The 12,171-nt window shown below is 39.9% G+C and overlaps 1 protein-coding gene across 1 annotated transcript in view; it reads left to right on the top strand.

Moving 5' to 3' along the window:
- The first annotated feature begins 7,171 nt into the window (after positions 1–7,171).
- CFAP74 (cilia and flagella associated protein 74) overlaps positions 7,172–12,171 on the top strand; it is a 49,176-nt gene continuing 44,176 nt past the window's right edge. The window contains exons 1-5 of the mRNA XM_074892569.1: positions 7,172–7,295; positions 8,477–8,621; positions 9,594–9,684; positions 11,040–11,186; positions 11,943–12,041. Coding sequence (XP_074748670.1) covers positions 8,504–8,621; positions 9,594–9,684; positions 11,040–11,186; positions 11,943–12,041 — 455 coding nt within the window. The 5' untranslated portion in view covers positions 7,172–7,295; positions 8,477–8,503. The remainder of the gene's footprint in view (positions 7,296–8,476; positions 8,622–9,593; positions 9,685–11,039; positions 11,187–11,942; positions 12,042–12,171) is intronic.

Here is a 12,171-nt window from a genome sequence, read left to right on the forward strand (position 1 = left end):
ACCGCCCCCCGCCGCCTCCCCCCCCCCCCCGCCCCACCGCGCAAATCCCGCGGCACCGCTCCGCGGCCACCGCAGCTGCAGAGCCCGTCTGCCAGCAGCTTTCCGAGGGAAGAGGGAGTCTAAGCAGGGGGGACTCTGGTGAGGGTCAAGTGCCCCTCTTCGCTTTCTAAAAGCTGTCCCAGCCTGGCGGCACAGAACCGAAAGAGGCAGAGCCAGGGTTTGACAAACTTCTGCCTCGTCGCTCTCAGGTTCCTAAGGGGCTTTTCTAAAGTGAAACGCTTCGGGTTACTTCAGCAAGCAGGGAGCTGTGAAACTGCATTTGCAATCCTCCATCCCACGGCTGCTCGGGGGCTGACATGGTGCGTGCTCGGAAACGCCGGGCACGGTTCCACCCTCCGGGCCTGGCCAACTCCCGGGAGCTCCGGAGGGCAGCCCGGCCGGAAAGCTCTTCGGGACTTTGATTTCATCTTTACTTGCAGGTCAAAGTCGATTTTCTCCTCCATATTCGCTCTTTTCTTCTCTCCTCCTCCGCCTCTTCTGCTTTTTGGTGCTGTTCAATCTAGAATGACAATTTTAAAACCAACCCACAAAGGAAACACTGTGAAGGAGACATTTTAAAGAAATTTGATCGTAAAGCAAAAATGAATGTGCAGATACCTTAAGCAAATGAAAGGATGCACCTGGGGTAAAGTGTTCCATTTACCTCTTCATATACTTAATTTTCTATTATTATTCAATACAATATTTCACATGGCAGCTCAGGGGTGGTGGGTGAGGGGAATAACAACCCCGTGGGATCCAGGAGAAGAGATGTACAGATGTACACAACACATACACAAACGTCCCTACACACACATATACGATCATACGCCATAAATGTGGAAGTATGATGGGGGGGGGTATTTTCTTTCTGATCATTTCCTTCCTCTGCACATTCCAATGGTCATGCCTGCGGCTAATGCACGCGAAGGAGGAAAACACCTAAATTTAAACTCAAGTAGTTGGATTGTTGCACGAAAACTGTTTTTTTGGAGGAGGGAAACCAAAAGATTTTAAATGGAATTTACAGGATGACATACGGAACAGAATGGTTCTGTCTGTCTCTATAATAGAACAGATTTACACCTTTCAGGATATTTCAGTTGACATTTTTTTGTATTTTTCCTACTTTTAAGGATGGTGTTCCAACGAGCTATGTACCTACTCTGAGAATTCCTTGGTATTGTTTTTTTCTGGCTAGACAGCTGTCATCTGATTTACTAGTAAAAAAGAACAGTTTTCTATATCTTCAGCATACATCTGTAAAAATAGCAAAAATCAGCTGAGGCAATTTGTACATTTAGAATGAGTGTGTGTGTATGTGTATCTTACACATGTCAGCGTGTGAGTGTGTGTATTTGTGTGTTGGTATAAGTACATCATGGCAACACATGCTCCAAAGGGATAGACATTGCTACAAATTTGACCATTAAAACAAGTAAAAATACAATGGCAATCCTCTAAAAGAGTCATGACCGGAAGACTTGTATTTCTACATCAACTACACTTTCAGCCCTTCTTCACTTTGATCCCATGAAAAAGTTCTTTGCTGTCAGTGGTTCTGATATTGCAAAAAAAAAAAGAAAAAGAGGAAGAGTATTACCTACATATTTTCTCTAAATTCATTAAGCTAATTCTCTTTCTTACTTCTCCTTCTACCACTATGCTCCTTTTTCAGCAGCTCTGAAGGTGTCACAGTAAGGTGACTGCCCACAAAATCTTCAATGCAATTGTGATGGGAATATGTTTAGCTTCAGGATTTTAATAATTTTTTGGAAAAAATCTGGTAATCGAAGTATATTATCAGGGTTCTGATTATCCCTGGAAAAAATGAACTGTCCCGTTCATTTCACTGGGCATTGCATAGGGATGTTTATCCAATTGCTGAAATCATCTTGTATGATCAAGGTTTTATACTATAGATTTGGATTAATAATGTCATCATGAATGAAAGAAATATATACGGGGAGTTTTCCATCACCACCATAATAGTGCCTGGGTTTAACAAAATCTCATGTTATTTTCACAGGAACTGATTTAGCTACCACTTTGTGTCTGTACTTCAGAAAAAGAGATGTTCTAAGATCCCTTCCCACTAAATCCTAAAATAAATGTGTAACTTCTCTCAGATAAATAAATTACATTTGATGTATATGGGCCTTAATTATATCCTCTATATTATATAGAAGAAGGACAAATGCTAGGTCATTCAGCCTTGGTTTTAGTTGATGCTGCATACAAATACATATTTAAGCAAAATAGGTTGTTACATGTATACTCACACATATATATATGTACACCCACACTCAAAATTAATAATTCCTATTAGCCAAAGGGAAGAGAGGGATAAACGATCAACAATGTATTCAATTTCCTACAATTCTGGCAGAATATCCTCAACTCTTTATAGTCAATGACAGATTAAAATTGCTCAAGAGGTAGATGAAAAAACAATTAAAATAGCTATTAAAACATCAAAACAAGACAAAATAAATAAGCTCCCCAAATCTTTCTCATCTAATCCTCTTGAAAATAATTAAAGCTTTCTTTAGCTACTGGCTTGGAACTGTCAAATATTTTTAAAAAGATGGCCCATGATACTAAATGTTTCTTAAGCCTTTTTGTCACTCTACTAAATGACTACCTCTCCTCACTCCGTGCGGCTGCAAGCATGAGCTTTTACCAAGCCTATGGTCTGACCTTGCACATGGAGCTCACAGGGGCCACAGGAGGCTGCAGGGGATCAAACCTGCTCCACCACAACCAGGGTGTCAGGTCAGAGTTACAGTTTGGAACAAACTTTCGGCTTTGCTGTTGTACACACAAAGCTGTTGTAGATCTGCCAAAGCAACGTAATAATGACCAACGTGATACCTCAGTCAGTATGTCCGTATTATCTGACCATGACAGTCTATCAAAAGCTGATGCGCTCTGCCCATCAAGTAAATATAATTTAAACATTATTATTACTACTATATTATATTACATTGCTATATTATTATTATTACTATATTAACAATTACCAATTTTTGAAGTATTTACCCTTTCTCAAGTATTAAGCAAAGGTCAAAACTTTGAAGTAATATTTTACTATCATCAAAACCAGAAACCCACATTTCAAAATCTGTCAAGTATTTTTCTTCTGGAGAATTTAACAGGTGTGACTTTTTCCTGATCATAGTCATCCATACTTTTGTAACTGCTACCGTAAAATAATTTATTGGAGCGCATAATTTGATGAGATTGAGGAGAAATATGCTCAGTGATTTGGGCCAAGTTAGTTTTCCTAGTCCTTTATTACCTCAGGATTTTGAGAGCATATCAAAAGGACATTATTTAAATTTATTTTACAGTTGCACCGCACTACCTGATATTCTTAATAGATCCTTTTCTGAACAGGACAGGTGGTTTTACTGCCAGCAAAGAAAAGATGTCATATTGTCACACAGAATTTTTAGAGGCAAAAAATGCACCACATGGATAATTAGTTTCACTCTCCCACGATTCCCACATAAACAGCTCGTGAAAGACTGTTGTGGCAACGTCACCAAATGTCTCTAGATATATAAATTACACACATATGCCTATTTTTATAAATGAGATTTGGGAATATCAGTAGCAATTGCATGGTGGGAATATTTAGCTCATTTCAGAGGTTGTACTGTACTTGCACTGTCCCGTGGCGCCAACACAAATTTGTCTGTATTTAATAAATATCAGTGTAACCACAACATTAATTTTCCTTTCACCTAAAGTGCTGGCTGAGAAATCTAGTTTTTATCTGTTTCCAAATGTTCTGTAGAACATCCAGTTCCTCCCTCAGTCTGCATAGATTTTTTGGATAATCATGAAGCGCAGCACGGCCAGACACTTTGCCCTCTTTTTCTTTCCTCCATGCAACAGATTTGGGATGAAATTCCCCACTTTGCCCCTGAGCCAGGGCTAGTTCCAGGACCGGAGATGATTGCCTTACAGATGTGTGCACTCCCAGCTGATGACATCCCGGGTCACTCCTCCGTGGGGTGCTCTGATAGCAAATGCCCCTCTTGTTCTTTCTGACTGCCTCTGTAAGGACGACTCGTTGATAAGATGCTTATCAGTGTTTCTCCATTGTTCACAGTCCCACGTTGATCCGTATCATAGAATAGGGGCAGAGAAGTTGTTTTATGTAATCTGACATGAACCACACTGCAAAATTAAGATTCCATTATTGGCATGTCTTCCTGCCTAAAAGCTAGAAAGCTCCATATATGAGCTACCGTCACCTTGGAAACGTTCAGAAAAGAAATACCAACCGCCTGTAGAAGCGCAGTATGTAGCCATACAGCAAACTGAACTGTCCGGTTCTGCTAAGTCAGGTACTAAAGTAACTTCACTGAAATGCCTCTAAATTTAACTTCACAGTAAGAAAACAGCAGGGTTTTAATTTATACATGCTCACTCCATTAGCCAGTTTCTCAGAGACGTATCACTGGTGGTCAGTGCCTACAAAACCTGGAAGAGTAGAACCAAGGCCTTTTTGTACATCTCCTGGAGCTTAAAGCTGGAATTGCTTCACTGACTTTAAGTTGATAGACATAAATTGTGGATTGGGAGATAAGAACTTGTCTGGGGAGCCATAATTTAGCATCTTCAGAGGAACTGCAGATATCTTCTCTTTTCTCGCATCTATATGGGAGATAAAAATCTAGATTGCCTTTCCCTGGTGACAAATTATTCACCTGACACAAAATCACGACCAGTGGCCCGGGAATGATGCAGTCAGATATAATGGGTAGTGTGCACTCTGAAATGACTGGTGCTGATTGGAAAGGGGCTGTTAGTAAGACTTTAATAACAAAACATCTGGTATTTCTCTATTAATTTGGATTAGCAATTTGAACTTAGTTCCAGTTCAGAGAGAATACTATGTCAACGTTTCCTATGGAACGCCAATTCCATTTCTATCGCCGCCAAAAGCTATGTCTGGCTGCAACAGTGGTTATAATGCATTGTGCTTTACAGCACAGTTACAGATCAGCTATTCTTTTTTGACTCGAGTGCTGGCTAGGTTTTTAGGAACCTTAGAGGTTAAACTCATGTTTATTTATTGCTAAAACTTCGGTTACCATTTTTTGGTGTTGTTACGAAAATCGCCCAAATAGTTGTGAACTGGGACTGAATAAATACCTTGAATAAAAATATCACAAGAAACTGAAAATCAGTGATATTACCAGGTGTTCTTACAAGTGCTTTCTTGAGGGGAAGAAATGTGCTTGGATCTTTTACATCCTGACTATAGGAGTGTGAGAACTGGCAGATTCAGAGTTAACAACAGTTATATCTATTCTAGATCTGCAGAGAGAGCTATACAGTTAATCACTGCATATTTTTAGCCTACATCTTGTAGCTTTAATCCTGCAAATGTCTGTATGTAATTTGTTTTATGTAATATGAATAGATGCCATAAAATCAAGATTCCACCATCTATAGAGCTAAGAATGTCCATATATTTCTAAAGAATGAGGACTTATAGCATAAGTGTAAGACAATGAATTGGTCACTGTGAGTAATATATACTCTATACTGTGGGTGCCAGTAGAAATAAATACTTAGATTAGCAGCATGTGCTTATATGTATGGTATCAAAAAAACAGACCTTCTCATAGCAACTATAAAAAATTGCAGAAATATTGCTTACAATCAAGGAACATTTTCAATTAAATAAATCTGAGAATGCCGTCCGCCTCTACGTACAGATCAGTGTGTATTTCAGTACAGAGCTCTGCTTAAAGAATGATGTCCCAATATTTTAGTAACTGAATCACTTTGAATAGCTGAATTTCTCTAGCATGTCATTTAGGCCTGGTGCCAAGAATAAGGGGATGAGAATCTACTTTTCTGTGAACTGCCCTCTTCCTTAACTTTGCCGAGGCAATACATGGAATTGAAAGGAAACCTAATTAATCACCAATTAAGAGCTAAAACCTCGTAACTGAGCGCATAGTAGCAAACACGCAGGTTCAGAAGATTCCTCTGAAGAACAGAGTATTCCAACTGACACATTTTATTAATACATTTAGCTTTACTATGTAAATTACTGAAATATCATCTAAATACTTTTTCATTTAGTGATTTTGTGCACTTGTAATGATTATTAAAGTGCTACAAGGAGCCTCAAAACCTGCAATTTCTGCTGAAGCAAGAGGAAGCATTCAGAACGGGACATTATAAATGGGCAGCATGAGCAGTACACATGATTTTTGCTGTAATAACCTTTAATTAGTAAGTAATGGCGAAATCCTATTGTCAGAATAGTACAGGCTTATTTCTGACAGCTTCATTCTGGATTGAAACTTGGAAATCTTCAGTATTCTAAATGTGTACTCCAACCTCAGATCTGTATGACTTTTACATGGCAGAAAACCATGTGAATTCACTAAAAAGATTTTTTTTTTTAATCATAATTCCACCAACTTGTTTATAATTTATAAATGTATGTAGAATAAATACTAAGCTGAAAGTTCACTGGAAAGGTCCGATTTCAGTTACCTGAAATCACTCGAACTAGATGCCTCAGCCAGGCCGAGCAGGTGCCAGGAGTGCTCCCGCCTGGGCGGTTGTTCACACGAACACAGTGGGAGCCTTGATGCCACCGTATTTTTAAAGTATCAGTCATCCTTTTATATATCAGAGAACGTGTCAAAAGCTCACAGAAATGTATAAAAGATCTTGCCAATCAAAACCGGAAAGATGTTTGCGTTTCATAGTAGTTCATGTTTAACCTACACTACTAAAAATAAAATAATCGTCAAGCAGGAAAAAAAAAAAAAAAAAAAAAAAAAAAAGACTGATCAACTACTCAGCTGGTTCAAATCTTTCTAATTCATTGGCTTGAATAAACCCATGAATATCCGCCCTACATCTTGTCATTCTGTGTACTTATAAGAGTGCAAATTTAGAAGCGAGAATTTAGTCGCAGGCACTGGCTGGCGATACATTGATTCGGTATTTGCCAATGGAGGCCGCGGCGGGCGGGCGGCGCCCAGAGCCCTCCGCGCCCTCCGCGCCCTCCGCGCCGCCCGCCCCGCCCCGGCTGCCCCACTGCGCGGGCGGGGGGGCACGGCGAGCAGCGCCGCCCTCCCTCAGCGGCTCCGGGGGGGCCGCGCAGGAGCCGCGCTCTCTCCGCACCCCTGCCGCGCCCTCGCCGTGGTTTGCTCCGTTGCCGTGGCAGCGGAGCCAACGGCCGCCGGGCGCAGCCGGCGGGAGAGGCGCGGGTGAGGCCGCGGGCCTGGCAGCGCTGTGAGGGGGGTGCGGGAGCGGCCCCTCGGCCCGGCCCGGCCGCCTCGGCGGGAGGCGGCTGTCGTGGTCCTCGAGTCGGCGTCCCGGCGCTCCAGGCCGGGAGGTGTTGCCGCAGTCCCGCCGCCGGCCCCGGGGCGGTTTGCAGGGTGGGCCCTGCCCCGTGTACTCGCGTGGGCTGTGGCGGGGTACGGCGGCAGCCCAGTGTCGGGAGGGTGTTTCCGTCAGGCGGGTTCCGGTGCGGTGCGGCGCTCACTAACGGGGCGAATGGTGGAAGCGAGGTGGCTTCCACTGTCCGGCCTGTGATTTCCTCATGGAAGGCCCCGGGGCCTTCCGCCGTGGTGCAGCTTTGGGCCTAACTTACATGAAGCGTTTTCGAGGGAGTTGGAGTTGCACTACCTGGCAGAAAGTACCGGGCTGCGTTGTGTTTGTGTTACTTTTTAGTGCCGCTAACATCCTCAAATCCACCATAGCCCAGTGCAGGAATTCTGTCTTGGTTTTGAAGTGGTTCTTGTCATTTAGTCTATTCCATGCTTCAGATTCCATGGTGTATTTACTTTGTTCTTTAACTAGGGAAAATACATCCTCTCTTCTAGTTTATGTTTTTGAGTCCCACAAAAGGATTTACATAAATGCACTCAAAGCTGAGCCACCACCTTCGTTAAAATTAATCATATGTACAAGTCTCTGTATGAGTAAGATCTTGATGAAATGCTCAACCATGTGGTAATAACTCATTCTAGATGACAGAATTGACTGAGTTCTAATGAATTATATCAACACTTGAGAACAGTTTACTTAACATTGAAGGATTATATGTCTGCATAAGACACAAGAGCGAGTAGTGTTTGTGGGAGTTGTTCCCTAATCATTGTGGGTAGAGTGGTTGCTGAAGTAGATAAAATACATTCAGAAGGTTTATTATTGAACTGATTAATGCTTTTAAAAAACTACTAAAATGGAAGTGTCCTTTCTTTTCTAGAAGAGGTTTATTAAAGTTGATACTTAAAATGTGTGACTAGTACAAAGATGTGTGATGGTATCCAGTTATTTCATACGCATTAAGTATTTACTGAATGCTATTAATTTATCTCAAGATACAGTCACCACTATTGCAAGTTCTTGGAGATTATAAAACGTGCACTCTTCTCTTTCTTAGCCTGGTTGATTTGAAAGAACTATCAGTATGGAAGATAATGAGACTGGTTATAGTAAGGAAGAAGAGCAAAAATCTCTTCTACCATTTCTGGAAGAAACTGAAGACAAAGGTGGTCAGTTCTCTAATGTGGAAGAACACTGGGAAGGTGAAAATGATGAATTGTTTTGATAACTCATAAAAAAAACTAACATTAATGTGTCTTCTAAGTTAGTAGATGGGAACAGTTCAAGGGTTGAATGATATTCCACGTAAAGGCAGTGATTCCAGTAGGTGTTCTCTAGCGTTACATTACACAGCTGTAGCTAATCCAAATCTAACCCATTATTTCTGTAGCGGTAAATTCTCTACTTCCTACCTCTGTAAGGCATTTTGATTCAGAGTTGTCAGTAAAAATCTAATACTTGACTGTATGGACTTGATTCAGTTGCTCATACATTGGCATCTAGTGCCAGTTAAGTGCTCTAGACTCTCTCATCTGACTCCAGAAGGGTGTACATCTTCCACAGATTCAACTCCACAACAATGTTGCATAACTTAAGGCATCTAAATTGGCACCAGATAACTCTTAGTAGGCAGCTGGTTTCTCTGTCTGTGTCCAGAAGTATGTTTCAGTATAGTATGTGAGGCAACACATCTAACATTTTACAGATTATCATGTATGGTGTAGCACTGAATACTGATCTTTATGTTAAAAAGAGTTCTTAGGCTATTCTTATTGTCATTTTCTTGATTGCATCAATACTTTAAAAAAAAATTCTATCTTCACAGTACAGTAGGATAAGGTAATATAAGATAAATCTATTAGACTGTTGGCCAAAACCTGTCACTACATTAGCCTTCTACCTGCCCCACTCCCCATTTTCGTTTGTTTTTTCCCCACATCTATTGGATTGTTGGTGACACTTCCCTAACGAAGGCAGAGAGCACTTTCCTGTTCTGGTTTCAGGTGTACAATAGCAGTCCTGTGTGTTTCACCATATGAATTTTTTGATATATGCTGCATTAATGCTGTAAAATACCATCTCTGATTCTCCATGTTTTGACAACAGCAAGTATACGAGAGCTTTGCATTTTAAAATTCAAAGTCTCCCAATTAAATTGTTTTAATATCTATTAGAATACAAGCTTGAGGAAGAGTTGGCTGGTGCTGGCGTGATGGGAAACAAGGATGCTTCTGAAGGAGCTGGAGGCAAATCTGATTCTACCATGTAAATAACTTGTTATCAGTTCTAACAGTGATTTCCTTTATAGTGCTAACTTACCTTTTCGACAGAAGGTTTGGTTAATTCAACTATGCATTTTTTTGTCAAATTAGTTATAGGCAATGTAGACATTTCCACAAAAAATAAATCTTACTATTGTTAAAATAATTAGCTGAGTAAGATAAAGATGGACTCGGGACACTCTTTAATCTGAAGCCATTGTAGGGGTGTACACATAACACCATGATTTCAGCACGTTAATGTGGGCTAATTGGCTCTCCTCAAAGGAGTGTTACACTAACCTGTTTACACTTCTAAAACCCAGCCAGTTCTTTGTAATAATACCTAGTGTTGTGTTCGTATTCCTCGGAAATTGTAGAACATCAGGAGCTGCTGGGAAAAGAGAAGTTTGTCTGCTGAAGAGTATCAGTGTTGGGTTGTAAGTTTTTTAATATATACAGAGTTTTGTACCACTATGTAAAGTCAGCACAGAATTGGTATGATGATAGATTAATACTACATTGATTTTACAAGTAGGTGGTACAGCGGATTTATCCTTGAAGAAATACATTTATATGTAATAGAGGTCATGCATGAAAAGGAATTTAGTGGTTTGAATGTGGCGTTAAGCAGGTGCTACTCTCTTCACAAAGATCAAGGCACAGTTTGGTGTACTTTGAGGAGACTGTTAATCTCTGCCCTGGAATGACCTGGCACAGGGTTATAAGGCATGATGAAAAGCTCAAATAATGTTTATTAATATATGTATGTGGGAAGTTGCATAGCACATATGCCTACTGCCAGTAAATGTTGACAGTGTTACCGTTATCAACAGAGAAACTCAAAATACACTAAAATGATTTAAAAAAAAAAAAAAAAACAAACACAAACCTTCAGACCTCTTCTTGCTGTATGTTTAAGCAGACCAAAATGATGAGAGATTAGCTCACACCACAAACAGCAGCTGTATATAATATATTTTAAACTAGTTTAGAAAGTTCCCTTTAAAGTTGTAAACTATTGTTCAGGAAAACTAGAATGTGCAAAGCCTGGGTATAATCAAGAGGAGCCCCAGGCATTTCAAAAGAAAGACGTATAATTAATGTGTTAAATGTGGGTGTAAATGTTCACCATTAGATACCCAAGTCTAAAACTCTTGTCTTAAGTGCTTGTATGTAAACTTCTTGTACAGATTATGTTCATTTTTTTTCCCTTATTTATACTGGTCATATTTGTAACAGTTTTGCTAGAATAAAACAGAAAACAACCCACAAATGCATAGGTGGATGACGTACAAACTTCACCTAATTTTTCAATTTCTCATTATGGTTTCATTGTTACTTGTGTGTTTCAATTCAAAGGGCAAGCTTGGAACACTATTTGGGCAACATTAATAATATTCAGGCTATGAAGTATACAGATAGAATTTGCATATTAACCTTACAGAGGAACCTGAAAGAGCTCAATGACAAAGCCAAAGAAAAGGAACTTGTGGTTCAAAAAGCCAGGTTAGTGTTTAAGTGAACATAATCCATCAGCATAAATCACTGTCAAATACTGGGATACTGTAGCTGTTATATTAGAGTTTATAGATTTTTTTTTCATGAAAGGTACATGATGCAAACATGTGTTTAATGTAATATATTCAATATATTCCCAAACCCTTGTAAAGAATTAAGGATCAAGGATAAAAATTAATTACATACTTGAAAAAATGAAATACAGTATGAATGTTAAAGAAGAGGTGTTTGATCTGGGAGAATTAGATGCTAATTCCTTTCAGTGATGTCTGCACAGTCCTGCTGGTTCAACAGTCAGTTGGAAACATCAAGTGGAAGATTCATTGTAAACATTTTCTTACTTGTGATGGAAATTGTACATTAGAGTCGGTGAAGAGAAGCGCTTACTGTGAATATTTTGCTGTGTTAAGGTCATAAAGATGTTCTTTAGCAGCAAAGATATCTGAAGAAGGTTAATATAAAAAGATGTCATTTAATGTTGTAATTTTTGATAATATCTGAACTGCGGATGAAGTCAGAATAAATTCTTGTTACATTTTTCTGGATATTTGGGGAAAATGTTTGAAATGAACAGGGGCTTCTGAAGAACCTCGTAGTAAAATCTTAAAAGAAAAAGTGGGATGGTGGGGGGGGGTTGGGGGAGCTGAAGGAATCCTAGCTGTGAATCTTGCCCCCAGAAGGAAGAGTTTCATTGGGAAGAGTAAAGAACTTACAAAATATAAATAATGTGTTTGTTTCTTGCAGAGACAAGCTGAGTACCTGTCAAGTGCGGATCAAGATGCTAGCAAAGCAGCTGGATTATGTAGACACTGAAATAGAGAAAGAGGAGGAGGCTGGCAATGTGTAGGTAGAGAGTAGTTCTGGATACCAAAGATTACAGGCATCCAGTATGTTTATGTGTCTGTAATTAATGAGAGAAACTTTTCTGCTTTCATCTCTGCATATTGTTGAACAGTGGATAGAATTTTTAAGC

Source organism: Strix uralensis, chromosome 23 (assembly GCF_047716275.1).
Source record: "Strix uralensis isolate ZFMK-TIS-50842 chromosome 23, bStrUra1, whole genome shotgun sequence".
In the NCBI taxonomy this organism is placed as follows: domain Eukaryota; kingdom Metazoa; phylum Chordata; class Aves; order Strigiformes; family Strigidae; genus Strix; species Strix uralensis.